Source organism: Jaculus jaculus, chromosome 8, assembly GCF_020740685.1.
Source record: "Jaculus jaculus isolate mJacJac1 chromosome 8, mJacJac1.mat.Y.cur, whole genome shotgun sequence".
Lineage (NCBI taxonomy): Eukaryota > Metazoa > Chordata > Mammalia > Rodentia > Dipodidae > Jaculus > Jaculus jaculus.
Window position 1 is genome coordinate 72135250 of NC_059109.1, and position 23925 is coordinate 72159174.

The following is a 23925-nucleotide window of genomic DNA, read 5'->3' on the forward strand; positions in this document are numbered from 1 at the left end:
TTTGTCACTTTTCCCAAAAGTCCAGCATCCTTGGTCTTTCATATATTATTAAGCCTCCAGTCATTACTTATGGTTTGGTAGGGATTTTTTTTTTTTTTTTTTTTTGGTCGCCGTAGCTTGCTTTGGCATTTTAATAATCTGGGCAAGGGTTTCTGCCTCTCTTCAGTTGGTACCCAAACATTTGGAGTGGCAAATCAGTGGCTTGAAGTGCCAGCATTTGTAATTTTCAGAATTGATCTCAATTCTATTGCAATTTCTAGATGCATGGTTTTAAAGTTATATCCTTGGAGGCATGGGTATAAGAATGTTGGAGAAGTTTTAGTAGATATACCAACATTTGTCTCAATAATAACAAATGAAGCCAAACTCTGTCTTGAAAAACTTGTTGTTCCCTTAATGTTCCCATTGTCCAATGTTCCCAGTGTCCAATGTTCCCATTGGAAACTCACTGCAGAAGCCATTCTGGTATCCCACCTATAAGGGAGACACTGGAGGCCTTTCTTACAGATGGACACATGAAAAAAGTAGTTGATGGAACTGAGCTGATAATCTCCTCCATGTAGACCAGCTGACAGAAAGCTGGAAGAAGCCATTCTGCATGCAGTTCAATGGGAGAAAGAAAAATCACCAGTGAAGATACTCAACAGTGGACACTGCAAGCCTTATAATTGGCCAGCCAGGCTAAATGAGCTAATGGTGCAATAGTGGCACGTCTATCATGGTGGAAACCAACTGCCCACTAATTGGACTGGAGGCACGCTCCATGGGAGGGGATACATCCTTGTTACTGAAAACTTACAACAGGGGTAGTCATGAGCCCTAGGGGTATAACATCTGCTGATGTCTGGCTAAATGTATATACTATGCTTATCAAACTGCTCAGTAAGCACTTCTCTTAATGTTCATGCCCTTATATTAATGCTACTCTCACTTTTGGTAGAGAATCTTCTCTTTTCAGAAGGCAGTGTCCTTGGGATGACTCAGAAGGCATCATGGTGCTGGAAAGAAGTGACAGGAGTGCTCAGTACTGCAATATCTCTATCACACCTTCCAAGGCTCAGGGCCTATTGCAGAAGAGGTGGTGGAAAGAATGTAAGAGCCAAAGGAAGGGTAGGACTCCATACAACGTGCTCCCCCCAGACACAAAATGCCTGGATATCCATGACCTCACAGTGCCTGACACTACCTACACAAGACCATCATAACAGGAGGAAAAGATCATGACATCAAAATAAAAGAGAGACAGATTGAGATGGGGAGGGAATATGATGGAGAATGGAGTTTCAAAGGGGAAAGCGAGTAGGAGGGAGGGTATTACCATGGGATATTTTTTTATAATCATGGAAGTTGTTAATAAAAATTTGAAAAAAAAAAAAAAACAAAGAAAAAAGTAGTTGAACAGTTCATTCATGTCCTGAGCATTGCCGTGGAAAGACGGGTCTTATGTGTAGCTAGGGATGGATGAAAACCTGGCACCCAGTGAAGTTTCAAAAATGTGTAATAGGAAAGCAAATGTTGTGATCCTGTTTTCAGGAGGCATTGATTCCATGGTGATTGCCACCCTGGCTGACCTCCACATTCCTCCAAGTGAACCCATTGATCTTCTGAATGTGCTTTTATAAGTAAAGAAGAGATCCGGCCAGCTAGTCTTAATGAAAAAAGGATTAAACAGACAAGTCATTGTGAAACACCCTCTAGAGAATTCGCTAAGAATGCTGCAGCTGCTCATCCTGAGACTAATGTGCCAGACAGAATCACAGGAAAAGTGGGGCTAAAGGAACTGCAAGCTATTAACTCTTCTTGGACTTGGAATTTCATTGAGATTAATATTTCTCTTGAAGAACTACAACAGAGAAGAGCTCAGATACGTCACTTGGTTCAGCCCCTGGACACAGTTTTAGATGACAGCATTGGCTGTGCAGTCTGGTTTGCTTCCAGAGGAATGGCTGCTTGGTGACAAGGGATGGAGTGAAATCGTACCAGAGCAGAGCAGAGAATTCGACTGGAATTGCTTCAGACGAGCAACTTGCAGGTAACTCTCAGCATCATGCCTGCTTTCAGACACTTGGACTGGAGGGATTGAATAAAGAGATAGAAATGAAACTAGGTTGAATTTCTAGAAATCATGACTATGATGATAGAGTAATTGGTGATCATGGAAAAGAAGCCAGGTTTCTCTTTCTGGATGAAAATGTGGTCTCCTTCCTAAATTCTCTACCAGTTTGGGAAAAGGCAGACTTGACCCTACCTGGTGGAATTGGTGAGAAGCTAGTTTTATGCCTGGTAGCTGTACAGCTTGGCCTCATAGCCTCAGCTCTTCTGCCAAATGGGCCATGCAGTTTGGATCCAGAATTGCAAAAATGGAAAACAACACTGAAAAAGAATCTGATAAATGTGAAAGGCTCCAAGTCTTCCCTTAGAAAGAAGATTAAGTCATAGTATGATTTCACAATGAAACAATACCTACTGAATGACAGTTACCTAAAATAAAAGACTGCTGTTTTTTAAAAAAAAAAAAAAAGTTAAGGGCTGGAGAGATGGCTTAGCCATTAAGGCGTTTGCCTGTGAAGCCAAAGGACCCAGGTTTGATTCCCCAGGACCCATGTAAGCCAGATGCACAAGGGGCACATGTGTCTGGAGTTTGCTTGCAGTGGCTGGAGGCCCTGGTGTGCTCATTCTCTCTCTCTCCCTCTATCTCTCTCTCTCAAATAAATAAATAATATTTTTAAAAGTTAAATATGTATATTTTGGGTACTAAAACTTATATTTTTTGGATTCAAAACTAAGCATTCCTCTTATATTTATGCAAAGATATCTTATGATAAGAATATATATAGGTTTTCCAAGGTAGGTCTCACTCTAGCTCAATCTGACCTGGAATTCACTATGTAGTCTCAGGGTGGCCTTGAATTCATAGCAATCCTCCTATCTCTGCCTCCCGAGTGCTGGGATTAAAGAGTTTTTCTTTTTGGTACATTTTAGCTTATAATTAGCACAGTTGTACCAATGAGATTTGCTGTGACATTTCCAAACATGGATATATCATTCATTGATCATGTACACCCACCCTTTTACTCTCTCCCTGCTTCCCCTTGCACCACCATGCCTGGTAACTTCATCTTCTGATCTATACATAGAAATGAGATAGCTGGATCATATGGTAGATTCTAATTTTAATGTTTGGAGAAACCTCCATACTGTGTTTCATAGTGACCATACTAACTTACATCACTTAAAAAAAAAAAATAGGGCTAGAGGGATGGCTTAGCAGTTAAGGCACTTGCCTGTAAAGCCAAAGGACCCAGGTTCGATTCCCCAGGACCCACGTTAGCCAGATGCACAAGGTGGCACATGTGTCTGAAGTTTGTTTGCAGTGGCTGGAGGCCCTGGCACGCCCATTTTTTTATTCTCTCTCTCTCTCTCTCTCTTTGTCAAATAAATAAATAAAAATAAAAGCCGGTTGTGGTGGCCCATGCTTTTAATCCCAGCCCTTGGGGAAGCAGAGGTAGGAGGATCACTTTGAGTTTGAGACCACTCTGAGACTACATAGTGAATTCCAGGTCAGCCTGAGCTTGAGTGAGACCCTACCTCAAAAAAAAATTAAAATTAAATAAAATATTAACAATATATAAATGTACATTTTTAGACAAGAGTGTCTACTTTCTCCATTATTTTAATTTTATTTATTTGAGAGTGAGAGAGAGAGAAAGAAAGAGGTAGATAGAAAACAGGCACACCAGGGCCTTCAGCAATTACAAACAAATTGTAGATGCATCCACCACCTTGTTCATCTGGCGTACATGGGTCCAGGGGAATCAAACCTGGGCCTTTTGGCTTTGCAGGTAAAGTGTCTTAACTGATAAGCCATCTTTCCAGCCCTGTTCCTTTTATTTGAGAGAGAAAACAAGAGATAGAGCGTGTGTGACAGAGTGTAATGGGCATGCCAGGGCCTCCTGCCACTGCAAATGAACTCCAGATGCATGCGTCACTTTGTGGGCATTGGGGAATGAATTCTGGGCTCTCAGGCTTTGCAAGCAAGTGCCTTTACCCACTGAGCTCTTTTAAAAGCAATGTTTTTTAATTCTTTGCTCCACAATTCGTCTTCCTCTTTTTTTGTTTCTGTTTTTGTTTTTGTTTTGTTTTTAGAGGTAAGGTTTCACTCTAGTCCAGGCTAACCTGAAATTCACTATGTAGTCTCAGGCTGGCCTCAAACTCATGGTGATCCTCTTACCTTTGCCTCCCAAGTGCTGGGGTTAAAGGCACCACCATGCCCGGCTATCTTCCTCTTTTTTTATTAATATTTTATTTTATTTATTTTTTATTTTATTTATTTTTTATTTTTTGGTTTTTCAAGGTAGGGTCTCACTCTAGCCCAGGCTGACCTGGAATTCACTATGGAGTCTCAGGGTGGCCTCAAACTCACGGTGATCCTCCTACTTCTGCCTCCCAGTTATTAATATTTTATTATTTATGTAACAGAGAAAGAGGGGGAGAGAAAGAGAGAGAGAGAGAGAGAGGTACAGAGAGAATGGGCGTGCCAGGGCCTCCAACCACTGCAAATGAACTCCAGACTCATGCGCCCCTTGTGCATCTGGCTAACTTGGATCCAATTGAACCTGGGTCCTTTGGCTTTGCAGGCAAACGAATTAACCACTAAGCCATCCCTCCAGCCCTGTCTTCCTCTTTTTAAAAAACTATATTTTATTTATTTATTTATTTATTTGAGAGAGGGAGAGAGAGAGAATGGGCATGTCAGGCCCTTCAGCCACTGCAAACGAACTCCAGATGCATGTGCCCCCTTGGGCATCTGGCTTATATGGATCTTTTAAGATTTATTTTCATTTATTTATTTATTAGAGACAGAGAGAGGAAGGGAGAGAGAGAGAGATAGAGGGAGAATGGGCACGCCAGGGCCTCTAGCCACTGCCAATAGACTCCAGACACGTGCACTACCATGTGCATCTGGCTAATGTGGGACCTGAAGAAGTGAACCTGGGTCCTTAAGCTTCTCAGGCATGTGCCTTAACTACTCAGCCATCTCTCCAACCCCCCTCAGTTCACCTTATTTGGTGTCTTTGGAATCAGTTACTATATATTTATGAACTTTTGGATGTGTATTTTTCATTTCCCTTATATTCTAATTGAGAGATATTCATCTGTTGGGGTGGACAGCTCTTACACTTTATGTGATCGTCTTCTGGGGACTTTCTCTCGACAATGTGTTTCAGAGTATTAGTCTTGGGCTTAATTTTTTAAAATTTTATTTGCAAGCTGGGAGAGAGAACGGGATGAAAGAGAGAGGGAATGGGCCTGCCAGGGCCTCCTGCCACTGCAAAGACCAGATGCATGTGTCACTCTATGCATCTGGTTTCATGTGGGCACTGGGGATTGAACCTAGGCCAGCAGGCCCTGCAAGCAGGTGCTTTCAACCACTGAGCCATCACCCCAGCCCAAAGCATTTTTATTTATTTATTTGAGAGAGGAGAGAGAGAGAGAGAGAGAGAGAGAGAGAGAGAATGGCAACATCAAGGACCTCTTGCCATTACAAACAAACTTAAAGTGCATGAGCTACTTTGTGTGTGTCTGGTACTGGGAACTTGAACCTGGACTGGCAGGCTTTGCTAGCAATCACCTTTAACCACTGAGGCATCTGCCCAGCTCTTAGTCTTGGGCTTTATCTGCAACAAGATTTCTCCCATTCATGTCATAATCTCCATCCCTTCACATTGTTTTTCCTCATGAGGCCCTGGTGTGGCAGCCAAGCTAAAATTAGAAAGTGGTGTGTTACATATGCATGTGAACAAATCAGTGATAAGAATATTGATTAATGGGCTGGACAGATTGCTTAGTGGTTAAGGTGTTTGTCTGCAAAGCCAAAGGACCCAGGTTCGATTCCTCAGGACCCATGTAAAACAGATGACCAAGATGGTACATGTGTCTGGAGTTCGTTTGCAGTGACTGGATGCCTTGGCACACCCATTTTCTTTCTTTCTCTCTCTCTCACTCTCTCTCTGCCTCACTCTCTCAAATAAGTAAAAATAAAAATATTTTTAAACAGAATATTAGAGCTGGGCGTGGTGGCACACGCCTTTAATCCCAGCACTCGGGAGGCAGAGGTAGGAGGCTCGCCATGAGTTCAAGGCCACCCTGAGACTCCATAGTGAATTCCAGGTCAGCCTGGGCTAGAGTGAGACCCTACCTCGAAAACCAAAAAAAAAAAAAGAATATTAGCTGGGCATGGTGGTGCATGCCTTTAATCCCAGCACTTGGGAGGCAGAGGTAGGAGGATTGCCTTGAGTTTGAGGCCACCCTGAGACTACATAGTTAATTCCAGGTCAGCCTGAGCTAGAATGAGACCCTATCTCAAAATCCAAAAAGAAAAGAAAAGAAAATAGGCAGATGAGTGAGTAGAGGGCATTCAATGTTCTCTTCTGTACTCCATACATAAGCACAAAGGGTACACACATCTCTACTCTGATTTGCATATAACACACACACACACACACACACACACACACACACATCATATCACATACCACGCCATGCATACTGTACAAACAGACCAAAAAAAAACATGAGGCAAATGGGCTGGGTGTGGTGGCATACACCTTTAATCCCAGCACTTGGGAGAGACAGGGGTAGGAAGACTGCTGTGAGTTGGAGGCCACCATGTGACCACATAGTGAATCTAACCTGGACTAGAGTGGAAAACTAAAAAATAAAAATGAGGTAAATGGGGCTAGAGAAATGGCTTAGTGGTTAAGCACTTGCCTGTGAAGCATAAGGACCCTGGTTCAAGGCTCCATTCCCCAGGACCCAAGTTAGCCAGATGCACAAGGGGGAGCAAGTGTCTGGAGTTCTTTTGCAGTGGCTGGAGGCCCTGGCGTGCCCATTTTTTCTCTCTATCTGCCTCTTTCTCTCTTTGTCTGTCATTCTCAAATAAATAAAAATTAAACAAAAAAAATTTAAATGAGGTAAACGTATCACTGTATTGCTTAAAGAAAATACAAGTTTAGGGCTGGAGAGATGGTTCAGCAATTAAGGCCCTTGCCAGCAAAGCCTAACAACTTAGGTTTGTTTCCCCAGTACCTATGTAATGCCAGATGCACAAAGTGGCTCATGTACCTACCTTACCTACCTGCCTTCCTTCCTTTCTTCTTTTTCTTTTGGTATTTTGTTTGTTTTTTCCCAAGGTAGGGTCTCGCTCTAGCTCAGGCTGACCTGGAACTCACTATGTAGTTCCAGGCTTGGCCTCAAAGTGATCCTCCTACCTCTGCCTCCCAAGTGCTGGGATTAAAGGCATGGACCACCATGCCCAGCTTTTTTGGTGTTTTGAAATAGGATCTTACTCTCAGGCTGAACTGGAACTCACTCTATAGCCCAGGCTGGTCTCAAACTCATAGTGATCCTCCTTATCTGAGTGCAGGGATTAAAGGTGTGATCTACCACACCCATGAGTCAGATTCTCATGTCACACCTGGCTTTGAATCCACTATGTAGCTGAGGGTTATATATGTGATCTTGAACTTATGATTCTCTTGCCATCTCAGGTTTGTGTGCTGAGGAATGAACCCAGGGCTTTTGTGGATGCAAGGCAAGCACTGTACCAACTGGTCCGCATTACCAGTCCCTAAGTGATTTCAATAATTATGTAAAAAGTTATTTTAAAAAATATTTTATTTATTTATTTTAGAGAAAGAATGGGTTTGCCAGGGCCTCTAGCCATTGCAAATGAACTCCAGATGCATGTGCCTCCTTGTACATCTGGCTGACTTGGGTACTGGGGAATCAAAATTGGGTCATTAGGCTTTGCAGACAAACATCTTAATTAACCTCTAAGCCATCACTCCAGCTCACAGGTTATTTATAAAACTGATAATAGGAAAAATGTAAGCAGAAACAGTTGTTTAACAGGAATACCTTTTCATTTGTATAAATGATCAAGGCCTGGCCATATATGTTTTATACTCAAAACTAGTTTGCCTAACAGCTAGAATGAAGGGTACAGTTGTGGAAGTTCAGTTTTTGCCTTTCAGTATAGTAACACATAATCTAGTTTAATTTTGCGGAAAAGGGGGCAGAAAGACTGTAAGAACCACAGCGTGGAAGAGAACGACCAGAGGCATTGAGGCATGCCCGCCCCCCTCCACAATGACTGACCGCCGCTCTCACATCTCATAAGCCACAACCCCATGGTGAATACCAGCAATCCCACTGAGGAGGGTCCTCAGTGGAATGGGGCAGAGAGGAGAGATATGATGTTACTAACACACAATGGATCTATACATAGTTTCTATTTGATAACAATTTAATAAAATAAATAAAAATAATCTAGTTCAAAGCCAACTATCATCAGAACTAGCCATTAGCTTTTAGAGGTAAATAGAGAAGGAGGTAAGGGGAAGGATTTTGTTTCTCATTTCTTTTTTTTTTTTTAATTTCTTTCAATGACTTTTTATTTTATTTTATTTTATTTTATTGTCAGTTTTTATTAAAGTTTTCCATGATTATATAAAAAATCCCATGGAATACCCTTCCTCCCCTCCACTTTCCCCTTTGAAATTCCATTCTCCATCATATCCCCTCCCCATCTCAATCATTCTATTTACATATATACAATACCATCCTATTAAGTACCCTCCTCCTTTCCTTTCTCTTCCCTTCATATCTCCTTTTTAACTTACTGGCCTCTGCTACTGAGTTTTTTCCTTCTCACCCAGAAGCCCAATCATCTGTAGCTAGGATCCACATATGAGAGAGAACATGTGACGCCTGGCTTTCTGGGCCATTTTTTAAAAAATTATTTATTTACTTACTTGAGGCAGAGAGGGAGAGAGAGGGAATGGGCACACCAAGGCCTCCAGCCACTGTAAACAAACTCCAGACACATGTGCCCCCTTGTGCATCTGGTTTATGTGGGTCCTGGGCAATCGAACCAGGGTCCTCTGGCTTTGCTCCCCCCCCCCCCGCCACATTCACATTTATTTATTTATTTATTTATTTATTTTTGAGGTAAGGCTTCACTCTAGCCCAAGCTGCCCTGGAATTCACTATGTAGTTTGAATGTAGCAAAGTAGTCTCTGGATGGTGTTGAATTCATGATGATCCTCCTATCTCTGCCTCCCCAGGGCTGGGATTAAAGGTGTGCACCACCATGCCCAGCTTTTTTTTTGTTTTTGTTTTTGTTGTTGTTGGTTTTTCAAGGTAGGGTCTCACTCTAGCCCAGACTGACCTGGAATTCACTATATAGTCTTAGCTGGGCCTCGATTTTTTTTTTTTTAACTTGGGTCTCATTCTAGCCCAGGCTGACCTGGATCTCACGCTGTAGTCTTAGGCTGGCCTTGAACTCGTAGGGATCCTCCTTGGTCTGCTTGTTTCTCATTTTTGATCCAGCAGAACTGCGCATGTCTTAATATACAGTGTCTTGCCTAAAGAAAGTTACCATCGTGGAGAAATTCTTCAAGAAATGCATTATTGGGGTGCTAGCTCGGTGGATACTCTGAGGCTTCAACAGAAATGATGCTGACTAAACTCAATGCAACCCAGAAGTTCCAAGGCAGTTGGTAGATGACAGTTGCATGTAAATCAGAGGCAGAAAAAACATGTAGAGAAATGAATGTTGAACTAAGTCCAGGACATGCTGAAACTGTGTAAGAAAGACATACCCCACACCTTGGAGGCTCCATCTGACAACGTGCCTCCAATTTTCAGCCTGCTAGACAGCAGTCATCAGCCCCGCTGGAGCAATGAACACCTGGACGAGCCGCTGCCACAGCCGCTCTCTCCACTGCAGGACCGCCTGCTGGAGGCCGAGCTGGAGGGAAGGATGAATGCCTTACCTCAGCTGTTCAGAGAGAAAGGTAAGTCAGTTCTTAAAGAGCCCTCTTAAGTGTGGCACCCTCTACATCTGATTTGGGAGAAGGGAGATGGGTTGGATCTTTGATTCACCATTCCCCCCCTCTTGATCTTATTTTTTTTTTAATTTTAACTACCTCCTTTTTTTTGAGGTAGGGTCTCACGCTAGCTTAGGCTGACCTGGAATTCACTCTGTAGTCTCAGGGTGGCCTCAAACTCACAGCAATCCTCCTACCTCTGCCTCCTGAATACTGGGATTAAAGGCATGCACCACCATGCCGGCTCCTTTTATTTTTTTAAACAATATTTATTTATTAGAGAGAGAGAGGCAGATAGAGAGAATGGGTATACCAGGGCCCCTAGCCACTGCGAATGAACTCCAGACTCATGCATCTGGCTTACATGGGTACTGGGGAATTGAACCTGGGTTCTTACACTTCACAGGCAAGTGCCTTAATCACAAAGCCATCTCTCCAGCCCTGATCCTATTTTTTCTTTCTTTCTTTCTTTCTTTTTGTGGTGGGTCATAAATAACTAGACTTAAATCACAGGCAGTTAGATTAGATTTAGCCAGAAGGGAGGCATGATACTACTTTCCCTCACACATAGGCTTTTTCCATGTACTATTTTTCCATTTGGAAGGATGTTAAGTTTTGTTTATTTGCACATATGTGTGTCAGGGTCTCTTGCTGCTTCAAATGAACACCCTTTACGTGGATGACTGGGGAACTGAACCAGGCTGGCAGGCTTTGCAAGCAAAACTGGCAAGAAAGTACCATTAGTCACAGAGCCGTCTCCCCAGTCCTCCACCCCCATTTTTTCCCCCTAGGCAGGTTTCAGTGTATCTCAGGCTAACCTGGAATTCATGCTGTAGCCCAGGCTGACTTGAACTTATGGTGATCCTCCAACCTAAGCCTCCCTAGTGCTCCAGTCTTAGAAAGTTAAATTTTAATTTATTGTCCTAAAACTTCACCTCATTGATTACAAGTATCAAAAATAAATATATGGGCAGGATTTATTGCTCAGTGGTTTAGGTACTTACTTGCAAAGCCTGACAACCTGGGTTTGATTCCCCAGTACCCATGTAGAGCCAGATGCACAGAGTGATGCATGCATCTGGAGTTCATTTGCAGGGGCAGGAGACCCTACTGTGCACCTTCTCTCTGTCTGTCTCTCTCTGCTTGCAAATAAATAAATAAAAGCCAGGTGTGGCGGCACACACCTTTAATCCCAGCACCCGAGAGGCAGAGATAGGAAGATTGCCGTGAGTTTGAGGCCACCCTGAGACTAAATAGTGAATTCCAGGTCAGCCTGAGCTAAATTGAGAAGCTACCTCAGGAAAAATAAAAAAAGGAAGGAAGGAAGGGAGGAAATTTTAAAAATATCAGTCATTTCTTTTAACCATTTTTTTAAAAAAAATTTGATATCTAAAATTAAGAAGGAAATTACTGCGAGGAGAGATGGCTCAGCCATTAAGGTGCTTGTCTACAAACCAAAGGACCCAGGTTTGATTCCCCAGTACCCATGTATCTGCCTCTTTCTTTCTCAAATAGATAAATAGATAAAAATATATTAAAATATGTTTTAAAATGTCAGGGAAGTGATCTACCATTGGGTTCTATACCAGCTTCCACCCCTTTGATATTTTTGAGACAGGGTGTTGCTTTGTGACTCAGTCTGCCTTGAATTCTTTGCTTTAATTATTTACTTTTTAAATTTATTGTCATTGTAAGCAGAGAGAGAGAAAGATGTGCGTGCGTGTGCGTGTGTGTGTGTGTGTGTGTGTGTGTGTGTAGAGAAAGAATGGGTGTGTTAGAGTCTCTTCCTGCTGTGAACTCCTGATGCATGTGCCACTTTGTGCATCTCTCCAGCCCATCTAGAAGATCTTTATTTTTTTAATTTTATTTATTTATTTGAGAGAGGGAAAGAGGCAGAGTAAGAGAGAGAGAAAATGGGCATGCCAGGGCTTCCAGCCACTGCAAACAAACTCCAGATGCATGCACTACCTTGTGCATCTGGCTTACGTGGGTACTGGGGAATTAAACTGAAGTTCTTGGGCTTTGCAGGCAAGCGCCTTAACCACTAAGCCATCTCTCCAGCCTGTAGAAGATTTTTAAATATTGTCAGAAAGAAAGATCATTTTTTATATTAGGGCCTTGGTATTTAATCATATCAAATTTATATTTCATTAGATTCCAGTATATTCAAATAGGGAAGTAAAGGAAAAGAAACCTGACATCAATAATAACAGAACTCCTATAAGCATAGCCTTCTAAGCTGAGGCAGGGGGATTGAGAGTTTGAGGACAGTTTAGGATCTATAGTGAGACTCTTTCATAAAACCAAACAAGGCCAGGTATGGTGGCACATGCCTTTAATCACAGCACTTGAGAACCAGAGGTAGGAGGATAACCATGAGTTTGAGGCCACCCTGAGACTACAGAATGAATTCCAGGTCATCCAGGGCTCGAGTGAAACCCAAATTTGAAAAAAGAAGAAAGATGTTCTGGAGAGATGGCTTAGCAATTAAAGCACTTACTTGTGAAGCCTAAGGACCTAGGTTCGATTCTCTAGTACCCACGTAAGCCAGATGCACAAAGTGGTATGTATATCTGGAGTTCATTTGCAGTGGCTAGAGGCCCATTCTCTCTCTCTCTCTCTCTGCCTCTTTCTCAAATAAACAATTTTTTTTTTAAAAAAGAAAGAAATGGAAAGAGTCTCGGAAGATTGCTCATTGGTTAAAGGTACTTACTTGCAAATCCTGCCTACCTGGATTCAATTTCTTTTCTTTTTTTTTTTTTTTTTTGGTTTTCTGAGGTAGGGTCTCACTCTAGCTCAGGCTGACCTGGAGTTCACTATGGAGTCTCAAGGTGGCCTTGAACTCATGGTGATCCTCCTACCTCTGCCTCCTGAGTGCTGGAATTAACAGTGTGCAACAACACACCCGGCCTGGATTCAATTTCTAAGCCACCCACAAAAGCTAGACAAAAAAGTGGTGCAAAGATGAGCATGGTAGTGCATGCCTTTATTAATTCATTTTTTTAAATATATATTTTATTTATTATTTGAGAGAGAGAAAGAGGGGAGAGAGAGAATGGGTATGCCAGGGCCTCTAGACGCATGCGCCCCCTTGTGCATCTGGCTTATGTGGGTCCTGGAAAATCGATCCGGGATCCTTTGGCTTTGCAGGCAAACACCTTAACCACTAAGCCACCTGTCCAGCCCTAGTGCATGCCTTTAATTCCAGCACTCAGGAGGTAGCCTTAGGAGGATCGCCATGAATTCGAGGCCAACTTGAGACTACATAATGAAATCCAGGTCAGTCTGGGCTAGAGGGAGACCCTACCTTAAAAAAAAAAAAAAAAAAAAAAAGTGGTGCAAGTGTCTGGTGTTCGTTTATAGAGGCAAGAAACCCTGGCACACGGGTGCATGGGTGCACGCACACACACACAAAACAAACTCCAAAGTTCTTTTAAGACTCAAAGCAAATGTTTAAAAGAGCTGCTATAAGATTAATAAATGAGTTAGATACTTCCCGTATACAATGGCAAGGGAACACAACAAAAATTATAACAGCAAAGAATTATAGAGGCAAGGACCATAAAAGTAAAGCTTAGGGGCTGGAGAGATGGCTTAGCAGTTAAGGCACTTGCCTGTGAAGCCTAAGGACCCCGGTTCAATTCCCCAGTACCCACATAAGCCAGATGTACAATGTGGTCATGCATCTGGAGTTCATTTGCAGTGGTAGAAGCCCTGGTGTGCCCATTCTCTTTCTCTCTATCTGCATGTACTTTCTCACCCTGTCTCTGTCCCTCTCAAATAAATAGAATATTTTTAAAAAGTAAATCTTAGGAGCATGCACTGTGTATGTATGAAATATAAGTGAAGATGGGCGTGGTGGCGCACGCCTTTAATCCCAGCACCTGGGAGGCAGAGGTAGGAGGATCGCTGTGAGTTCGAGGCCACCCTGAGACTCCATAGTGAATCCCAGGTCAACTTGGGCTAGAGACCCTACCTTGAAAAACAAAAACAAAAACAAACAAACAAACAAAAAACAGAAATATAAGTGAAGTCTGGTAAAAACATTAGGGTCAATCTGATTTCATTCTGAGCATGGATGGTCTTCTTTCTCTCTCTCTCTCTCTCTCTCTGTCTCTCTCTCACACACATACGTACACACACAATATAGGGGCCACAGATTACTAATCACCTAGAAGTCAGTATGGAGTGTAGTTGTGAGAGACTGACTTGGACAGTGCTGTCAAAAAAGTCATATTTGGCTAGCGTAGTGGCACACACTTTAACCCCAGCACTGGGGAGGCAGAGGTACGAAGATCACTGGGAGTTTGAGGCCACCCTGAGACTACATAGTGAATTCCAGCTTAGCCTGGGCTACAATAAGACCCTACCTTGAAATACCAACCAAACAACCAAATAAACAAAAACTAATATTTGGGCTGTAGAGATGGCTTAAAGCACTTGCCTACAAAGCCCAAAGGGACCTAAGTTGGATTTCTCAGAACTTATGGGAGCCAGATATATGTGGTAGCACATGTATCTGGAGTTCGTTTGTGGTGGCTAGAGGCCCTGGCATGCCCATTCTGTCATTCTCTCTCTCTGTCTCTATCTGTATTAAATAATTTTTAAAAGGAAGAATAGGGCTGGTGAACCATTCTACCTGCATTCCCCCCCCCACTCTTAAATAAATAAATAAAAATATTCCATTTTTTTATTGACAACTTCCATGATTGTAAACAATATCCCATGATAATTCCCTCCCTCCTCCCACTTTCCCCTTTAAAACTCCATTCTCCTTCATATCCCTTTCCCCTCTGAATCAGTCTCTCTTTTATTTGGATGTCATCATATTTTCCTCCTCTTATGACGGTCTTGTGTAGGTAGTGTCAGGCACTGGGAGGTCATGGATATCCAGGCCATTTTGTGTCTGGAGGAGCACGTTGTAAGGAGTCCTATCCTTCCTTTGGCTCTCACATTCTTTCTGCCACCTCTTCTGCAATGGACACTGAGCCTTGGAAGGTATGATGGAGATATTTCAGTGCTGAGCACTCCTCTGTCACTTCTTCTCAATACCATGGTGCCTTCTGCGTCATCCCAAGATCATTGCCATCTGAAAAGAGAAGGTTCTCTAACCAAAAGTTAGAGTAGTATTAATATATAGGTATGAACATTAAGGGAAGTGCTGACTGGGCAGTTTGATAAGCATAGTATATACAATTAGCCAGACAGACACAGACATTATATCCTAGGGCTCATGACTACCCCTTTTGTAAGTTTTCAATATCAAGGATGTATTTCCTCCCATGGAGCAGGCCTCTAGTCAAATCAGAGGGCAATTAGTTTCCCCACAAGACATGCCACTATTGCACCCATTGGCTCATTTGGCCTAGATGGCCAAATATAAGGCTTGCAGTGTCCAGTGTTGAGTATCTTCACTGGTGATTTCTCTCTCTCCCATTGAACTGCATGCAGCGTGGCTTTTTCCAGCTTTCTGTCAGCTGGTCTACATGGAGGAAGTTTTCAGCTCAGTTCCAGCAGGGTTTCTCAGTGGCCTTGCAGCCCAAGTATGTGGAGTCTTCAGCAATAGGGTCTTACCATCTATTCCTGGTGGGAAACCAAGGACCTTGGTAATGGCCTGTAATGTTTTGGAGGTATCAGGGAACTTCCTGGCCAACAACGCACTGAAAATTTTCTTGTACCAATCTATGACTCCTGAGTGTTCCATTGTCCAAAAAAAGTAGGTTTCCATATGACTTACTTATATCCTCTTAGATTTTAATTAGCCCTCCCTCCACCTTTCCTTTACTCAACCTCTTCCCCTGACCTCCCTTAGGCCTTTTCATCCCCATTAATCTATTCTTCTACTTACATATATGCAATACCATCCTATTAAGTCCCCCCCTTTCTATTCCCTTTATATCTCCTTTCTAGCTTACTGGCCTCTGCTACTGAGTTTTATTCCTACTCACACATAAATCCAATCATTTGTAGCTAGGATCCACATATGAGAGAGAACACTTGACATTTGGCTTTCTGGGCCTGGGTTACCCCACTTAGTATAATCCTTTCCAGATCCATCCATTTTCCTACACATTTCATAACTTCATTTTTCTTTACGCTGAGTAGAACCTGCATTGTGTAAATGTGTTACATCTTCATTATCTACGCATCAATTGAGGGACATCTAGGCTGGTTCCATTTCCCAGCTATTATAAATTAAGTAGCAATAAACATGGTTGAGCAAGTATCTCTAAGGTATTGAGATGAGTCCTTAGGATATATGCCTAGGAGTACTATAGCTGGGTCATATAGATCTATTTTTAGCTGTCTTAGGAACTTCCACACTGATTTCCACAATGGCTGGACCAGACTGCATTCCCACCAACAGTGTAGAAGGGTTCCTCTTTTACCACATCCTCACCAGCATTTATGGTCATTGATTTTCATGATGGTAGCCAATCTGACAGGAGTGCCATGGAATCTCAATGTAGTTTTAATCTGCATTTGCTGAATGACTAGGGATGTTGAACTTTTTTTAGATGTTTATATGCCGTCTGTATTTCTTCTTTTGAGAACTCTCTATTTAGTTCCATAGCCTATTTTTTTAATTAGGTTGTTTGATTTCTTATTATTTAATTTTTTGAATTCTTTGTATATCCTAGACATTAATCCTCTATCTGATGTATAGCTGGCAAAGATTTTCTCTCATTCTGTCTGCCTCTTTGCTCTATTCATAGTGTGTTTTGCCGTATAAAAGGCTTGTAATTTCATGGGGTCCTAGCAATTAATCTGTGTTTTTATTGCCTGAGTAATTGGGGTTATATTCAGAAAGTCCTTGCCTATACCAATATATTGAAGGGTTTCCCCTACATTTTCCTCTAGCAGTTTCAGAGTTGCAAGTCTAATATTAAGGTCTGTTATCCATTTGGACTTAATTCTTGTGCATGGAGAGAGATAAGGATCCATTTTCATCTTTCTATAGATACATATCCAGTTTTGCCAAAGAGGCTGTCTTTTCTCCAATGAGTATATTTGGCATTTTTGTTGAATATCAGATGGCTAGAGCTACCTGGACTTACAACTGGGTCCTCTATACTGTTCCACTGACCTACATGTCTGCTTTTGTACCAGTACCATGCTGTTTTCGCTACTATGGCTCTGTAATATAGGTTAAAATCAGGTATGGTGATACCACCAGCCTTATTTTTGTTGCTCAAACTTGTTTTAGATAATCGAGATTTTTTTGTGCTTCCAAATGAACTTTTGGATTGTTTTTCCGATTTCTGTGAAGAATGCCCTTGGAATTTTGATGGGGATTGCATTAAACATGTAGATTGCTTTTGGTAAGATTTCCATTTTCATAATATTATCATGTTCCAATCCAAGAACAAGGGATGGCTTTCCATTTCCTAGTGCCTTCTGCAATTTCTCGCTTGAGTGTTTTAAAGTTTTCATTGTAGAGATCCTTCACTTCTGTGGTGGTTTGATTTAGGTACCCCCATAAACTTAGGTGTTCTAGATGCTAGGTTCCCCAGCTGATGGCAACTGGAAATTAAAGCCTCCTGGTGGCGGTGTATTGTTGGGGGCGGGCTTATGAGTATTATAACCAGTTTTCCCATGCCATTATTTGGCATACTGTCCTGTTCCTGTTGTACACCTTATGTGGGCCAGGGGGTGATGTCCACCCTCTGCTCATGCCATCATTTTCCCTGCCATCATGGAGCATCCCATTGAGCCTATAAGCCAAAATAAACCTTTTTCCCCCTACAAGCTGCTCTTGGTTGGGTGATTTCTACCAGTAATGTAAACCTGACTGCAACAGTAAAGTCATACCAAGGAGTGGGATTGCTGCTAGACACTTGACTGTGTGGCTTTGGCCTGTTGGAGCTGATTTTCAAGAGGAATGTGGGAGGATTTGAAACCTTGGCCTGAAAAAGATGCCTTGCAGTGCTTGTAAGTACAGCTTGATGGACTATTCTGGCCAGAGTTTAAAGGCCTGAATGCAGTAAGAATTATGGACTGTGAGATTTGGCTTGTGATGGTGAGAAAGAGCTTTGCTTGGACTGGGCTAGAAGTTTGTGTGAGAAGCTTGCTGTTATGCCCATGTCCTGGGAAGTTGTGCAGGGTTGCTTTGCACTGAAATGAACTGGTGTGAACAGAGGGATATGGCACAGAAAAAATGAAATCTTTGGGTGAACTGCTACCCATACAGCTGAAATTGAAAGATTACAACCTTTCAGATTGGGCCAGCTGACCTGCACTGGGGCAACAGGAAGAATGTAGACGCTTTTGAAGGGGGCTGAGAGCACAAGAAGTGTCCTGTTCTGCAAAGTCTGCTTTATTCCCCCCTGGATTAACAAATTGGCACCCTACCTGGTATTCCTGGAGTATAAGAAATGTAGGAAAGAGAGTTCATTGAATTTGTAACATGGTCTTGTGTTTTGGAAACGTCCATGGGCAGTGAGAAGCAGGTTTGCTAGATGCCTGCATGGAGATCCCATGGGGCCATGAGGATGAACAGAAGACCCAGTGGAGATGCCAGGACCATGAGGTGGCTGCTAAGGAAAGATGTTGGCCCTGATGAAGTTTTCCAGGACTGTGAGTAGCCTAGCTGGAGGGGTGGAATTGGAACTCCAGAGACTTGTTGCTGGTTAGAGTTATCAGACTTGGAGACTTGTCACTGGCTAGAGTTGTTGGACTTGGAGCTACAGAGTTTGGTATTTGCCCTGTTTAAATCATGTATTGCTTGAGTATTTCTTTGCTTTGCCCAATGTCATCTTTTGCAATGTGAATGTTTATTCTGTGCCATTATGGGTTTTGGGGGGATATTTTTTGGTATTATGGCTCATTTAGAAGACCTTGGATTATGGGGATGTTTGAACATCATTGGAATTGATAAAAACTATGGGGACTTTTAAAGTTGGACTGAATGCATTGTATTTTACATCATGTATGGATATCAGTTTATGGAGGCCAGGGGTGGGATGTGGTGGTTTGATTCAGGTGTCCCCCATAAGCTTAGGTGTTCTGGATGCTATGGCAAATGGAAATTAAAGCCTCCTGGAGGCAGTTGTTGGGAGCGGGCTTATGGGTATGATAGCCAGTTTCCCCATGCCAGTGTTTGGCACACTCTCCTGTTCCTGGTGTCCACCTTATGTGGGCCAGGGTGTGATGTCCACCCTCTGCTCATGCCATTGTTTTCCCTGCCATCATGGAGCATCCCCTTGATCCTGTAAGCCAAAATAAACCTCTTCCCCCCCGCCCACAAGCTGCTCCAACTTCCTTGGTTAGATTTATTTCAAGGTACATTATTAATATTTTTTGATGCAATTATGAATGAGAGTGATTCTCTGGTTTCATCCTTTGTGTGTTTGTTGTTAGCATATAGGAAGGCTACTGATTTCTGGTGTTTATTTTGTATCCTGCTACATGGCTATAGGTGTTTATCAGCTCTAATAGGTAGAGTCTTTAGGGTCCTTTATGTATAGTCATGTCATCTGCAAATAATGATAACTTGATCTCTTCCTTTCCAATTTGTATCCCTTTTATGTGCGTCTCTTGCCTTATTGCTATGGCTAAGACTTCCAGTACTTTTAAATAAAAGTGGGAACAAGGGACACCCTTGTCTTGTTCCTGATTTTAGTATAAAAGCTTCAAGTTTTTCTCCATTTAGTATTATGTAGGCTTGTCATAAATAGCCTTTATTATTTTGAGGTATGTTCCTTCTATTCCCAGTCTCTGTAGGACTTTTATCATGAAGGGATGTGGGATTTTGTGAAATGCTTTCTCTGCATCTAATGCGATGATCATGTGATTTTTGTCCTTCAGTCCATTTATATAGTGTATTATATTTATTGATTTGCGTATGTTGAACCATCCCTGTATCTCTGGGATAAATCCTTCTTGGTCAGGATGAATGATCTTTCTGATATGTTCTTGTATTCTGTTTACCAATATTTTGTTGAGAAATCTTGCATCTATGTTCATGAGGGAGATTGGTCTATAATTTTCTTCTTTGGTTCTATCTTTGCCTGATTTTGGTATCGGGGTGATGCTGGCTTTATAGAAGGAGTTTGGTAAGATTCCTTTGGTATCGGGGTGATGCTGGCTTTATAGAAGGAGTTTGGTAAGATTCCTTCTTTTTTTTTGGTTTTTCAAGGTAGGGTCTCACTCTGGTCCAGGCTGACCTGGAATTAACTCTGTCATCTCAGGGTGGCCTTGAACTCATGGCAATCCTCCTACCTCTGCCTCCCGAGTGCTGGGATTAAAGGCGTGTGCTACCACGCCCGGCTTAGATTCCTTCTTTTTTTGTTTTATGGAAAAGTTTAAGAAGCATTGGTGTTAGTTCTTCCATGTAGGTCTGGTAAAATCCACCTGGGCCTGAACTTTTTTTAACTGGGAGAGTTTTTGTTTGTTTGTTTGTTTTTCAAGGTAGGGTCTTACTCTAGCCCAAGCTGACCTGGAATTTGCTATGGAGTCTCAGGGTGGCCTCAAACTCACAGCGATCCTCCTACCTCTGCCTCCTGAGTGCTGGGATGAGAGGCATGCGCCCGACTTAGTTGGGAGATTTTTGATAACTGCTTGTATCTGCATACTTATTATAGGTCTATTTAAGTGATTTATGTCATCTTGCTATAATTTAGGTAGGTCATATAAATCAAGGAAATATCCATTTCTTTCAGATTTTCAAACTTAATGGAGTATATGTTCTTATAGTATGTCCCTATGATGGTTGAAATTTCTCTGGTATCTGTTGTGATTTGTTTTGTGTCCTAATATATGATCTATTTTAGAGAATGTCCTATGTGCTGCTGAAAAGAATGTGTATTCTGAAGCATTTGGATGAAATGTCCTGTATATATCTGTTAGGTTCATTTGTTCTATGATCTCATTTAATCCAGATGTATTTCTGTTTATTTTTTGCCCAGATGACCTGTCAATTGATGAGAGTGGGGTGTTAAAGTCACCCACTACCACTGTGTTTGGTGTTATCTGTGACCTTAGTTCTAATTGTGTTTGTTTGATGAAATTGGAAGCCCACATGTCAGGTGCATATATGTTTAGGATTGCAATGTCTCCTGTTGGAGTGTGCCTTTAATCAATATAAAGTGACCTTCCTTATCTTTCTTGACTAATGTTGGACTAAAGTCTACCTTGTCAGATATTAGGATAGCAACCCCTGCTTGTTTTCTAGGCCTATTTGTTTGAAACACCATTTTCCAACCTTTCACCCTAAGATAGTGTCCATCCTTTGTAGAAAGGTGAGTTTCTTAGAGGCAACAAATTGAAGGATCCTGCTTCTTAATCCAGTCTGCGAACCTATGTCTTTGATTAGGGCATTGAGGCATGTGAGGTATGTGTTTATTTTTGCCATTTTTCTTGTTTTGTAGTTCTCCGGATTTTACCTTTCTTCTTTCTTCTTCTTTTTTTTTTTTTTTTTTTTTTAGGTAGTGTCTCACTCTTGCCCAGGCTGACCTGGAATCCAGTATGTAGTCTCAGGGTAGCCTTGAACTTATGGCGATCCTCCTACCTCCACCTCCCGAGTGCTGGGATTAAAGGCGTGTGCCACCACACCAGGCGCTTCTTGTAATAAGTAGTATTTGAGTATGATTTGTTTTTTTCCAGGTTCATTATGTGTGCTTGTCTTTCTCTTCAGCATGGAGGATTCTTTCAAGTATTTTCTGTAGAGCTGGTTTTGTCTTCAAATATTCCTTTAGCTTGCTTTTATTGTGTAATGTCCTTATTTCTCCATATATTTGAATGGATAGCTTTGCAGGATAAAATAACCTTGGTTGATAGTTGTTATCTTTCAGAACTTGGAATACATCACTCCAAGCCCTTCTGGCTTTTAAAGTTTGTGTTGAATAATCTTCTGTGATCCTGATGGGCTTGCCTTTATATGTAGCTTGATTTTTCTCTCTAACTGCTTTCAATATATTTTCTTTGGTTTGTGTGTTTGGTAGTTTAATTATAATATAGCAAGGAGAAATTCTTTCCAGGTTTTGTCTGTTTGGTGTTCTAAAAGCTTCCTATATCTGCATTGGCATCTCTTTCCCAATTGGGGGGAAGTTTTCTTTGGTAATTTTGTTGAAAATGCCTACTATGCCTTTGGAGTGTAATTCTTGTCCTTCTACTATACCCTGAATTGTTATGCTTGATCTTTTCATAGTGTCCCAAATATCGTGAAATTCCCCTTAATACTTTCCTATTATTTTTTCTTTCTCTTTGTTGGACTGTATTAGATCTGCCACCTGGTCTTCTAGTTTAGATATTCTGTCCTCTCCTTCATCCATTCTACTGGTGAGATTTTTCTGCAGAGTTTTTTATTTCATTGACTATGTGCTTCATTGCTAGTAATTCTGACTAATTTTTCTTTTCTTTTCTTTTCTTTTCTTTTTTTATTTATTTATTTGAGAGCGACAGACACAGAGAGAAAGACAGATAGAGGGAGAGAGAGAGAATGGGCGCACCAGGGCCAGCCTCTGCAGACGAACTCCAGACGCGTGCGCCCCCTTGTGCATCTGGCTAACGTGGGACCTGGGGAACCGAGCCTCGAACCAGAGTCCTTAGGCTTCACAGGCAAGCGCTTAACCGCTAAGCCATCTCTCCAGCCCTCTTTTCTTTTTTTTTAAATTAGTCAAACATTTTATTATAGAGTATATATTTATATCAAAAGCACAAAAAGACTTTTAGTCTGAAAACCAGGAAGATTATAATATTACATAAGTATGGTTCCATGATTCCAGTACTAAGTGCCTAATCACCTCAATTTAAATGAGGTAATTTTTCTTTATTATTTCTATTTCCTTATTTATGTCTTGTATTGACCTCCTTATTTCATTAAATTTGCTTCCTGTGTCTTCCTTCATTTCTTTGATTTGTTTGAACATATTTATAAACATTCTTTTTAACTTTCTCAGGCATTTCCTCTAAATCAATCTCACTGGAGGTCATTTCTGATGCATTAATACTTTTGGTGGATTTATGTTGTCTTGATCTTTTGTGTTTCTTGTGTTATAATGTACATACTTTTGCATCTTGGATTAATTTAATGCTTGAATTTTCTAATTATCTGCAGTATTATTAGATGTATCAATTAATCTGATGTTATATATGTTTAGGGTAAGAGCTTAAGGTGCTAGGTGTGGCTCTTAGGAGTCTCAGAGTAACTACAAAAGTGACCTAGATTTTGGGTTTGCCTGTTATGAGAATATTCAAGTAGGCTGAGTGGAGCAAGCTGCAGGCAGATTCTAAAATTTAACTAAACAATGTACACATGCAATGAAAAACAGCAGAGTATTTATGCAAGAGTAGGTATTATGACAACCAGATCCTCTAACAAAGTCACAGTCCCTTACGATATGTGTTGCTCCACACCCTTAGTACTGTCACCGAGGAAGCTAAGATTTCTTGTGTGCTGAGGGTTCCAAGTCAGCTTGTGACCAAGTGAGACCTTTCCCTAACAAATGACAGAAGAGGGAAAAAAAGGCACTATAAATCAAGAAGTAACAAGCCCAAAATATAGCTTATTTAAGAATGGCAAATCTAACCATCCATCAGATTTAACATATAATTTATCTTGATATGGAAAGTGTAATTAGCACTTCCAATTCTAGCCTATATACAAGGCTTATTCGTGGGTGCTGACCTGGTGTAATCCTAGTTACCTTTTTTGGTAGTTTTGGTCTTAATTATGCTGCGCTCCTTCTTGGGTCCCTCTTTGCTGCACTGTCGGGTCAGGAAGGCTGGCTGGATTGCTGCTCTGATCACCTGTGCCGGGTGCTGTGCAGGTGAGCTCCCTTCCCCAGGTCTCTGGTGCTTGCTGGCAGTGTGGGAGGGAAGGCTATGGATGGCTGAAGTTCTCCCACTGGTCCTCACAATCTCTTCCTCATAAGGTACTCATTCCTTGGTCCCTGCCATCCTCCCTTCATGTTTTTTGAGTTTGCATGGAGCCCCAGCGTGAGTAGAGAATCCCCTCATCTGGCTTTTCCTGCGGCTCAGGCCGAGCCTTGTGGCTGTGGCCACGTGGAGCTGGTTCCACTGCTGCTGGGGC

The 23925-nt window shown here is 41.7% G+C and overlaps 1 protein-coding gene and 1 pseudogene across 3 annotated transcripts in view; both read left to right on the forward strand.

Annotated features, from left to right (window-relative positions):
* The window catches only part of Rpgrip1 (RPGR interacting protein 1), a 116244-nt gene that overhangs the window by 19409 nt on the left and 72910 nt on the right, over positions 1-23925 (forward strand). For 2 of the 3 annotated variants that reach the window (XM_045157709.1, XM_045157711.1), the window contains exon 1: positions 9638-9860. In XM_045157709.1, the coding sequence (XP_045013644.1) occupies positions 9638-9860 (223 nt within the window). Of the gene's footprint in view, positions 1-9637; positions 9861-23925 lie in introns of those variants that run through there. The other variant, XM_045157710.1, reaches the window with a different exon arrangement.
* Positions 249-2452, forward strand: LOC123462973 (annotated as a pseudogene).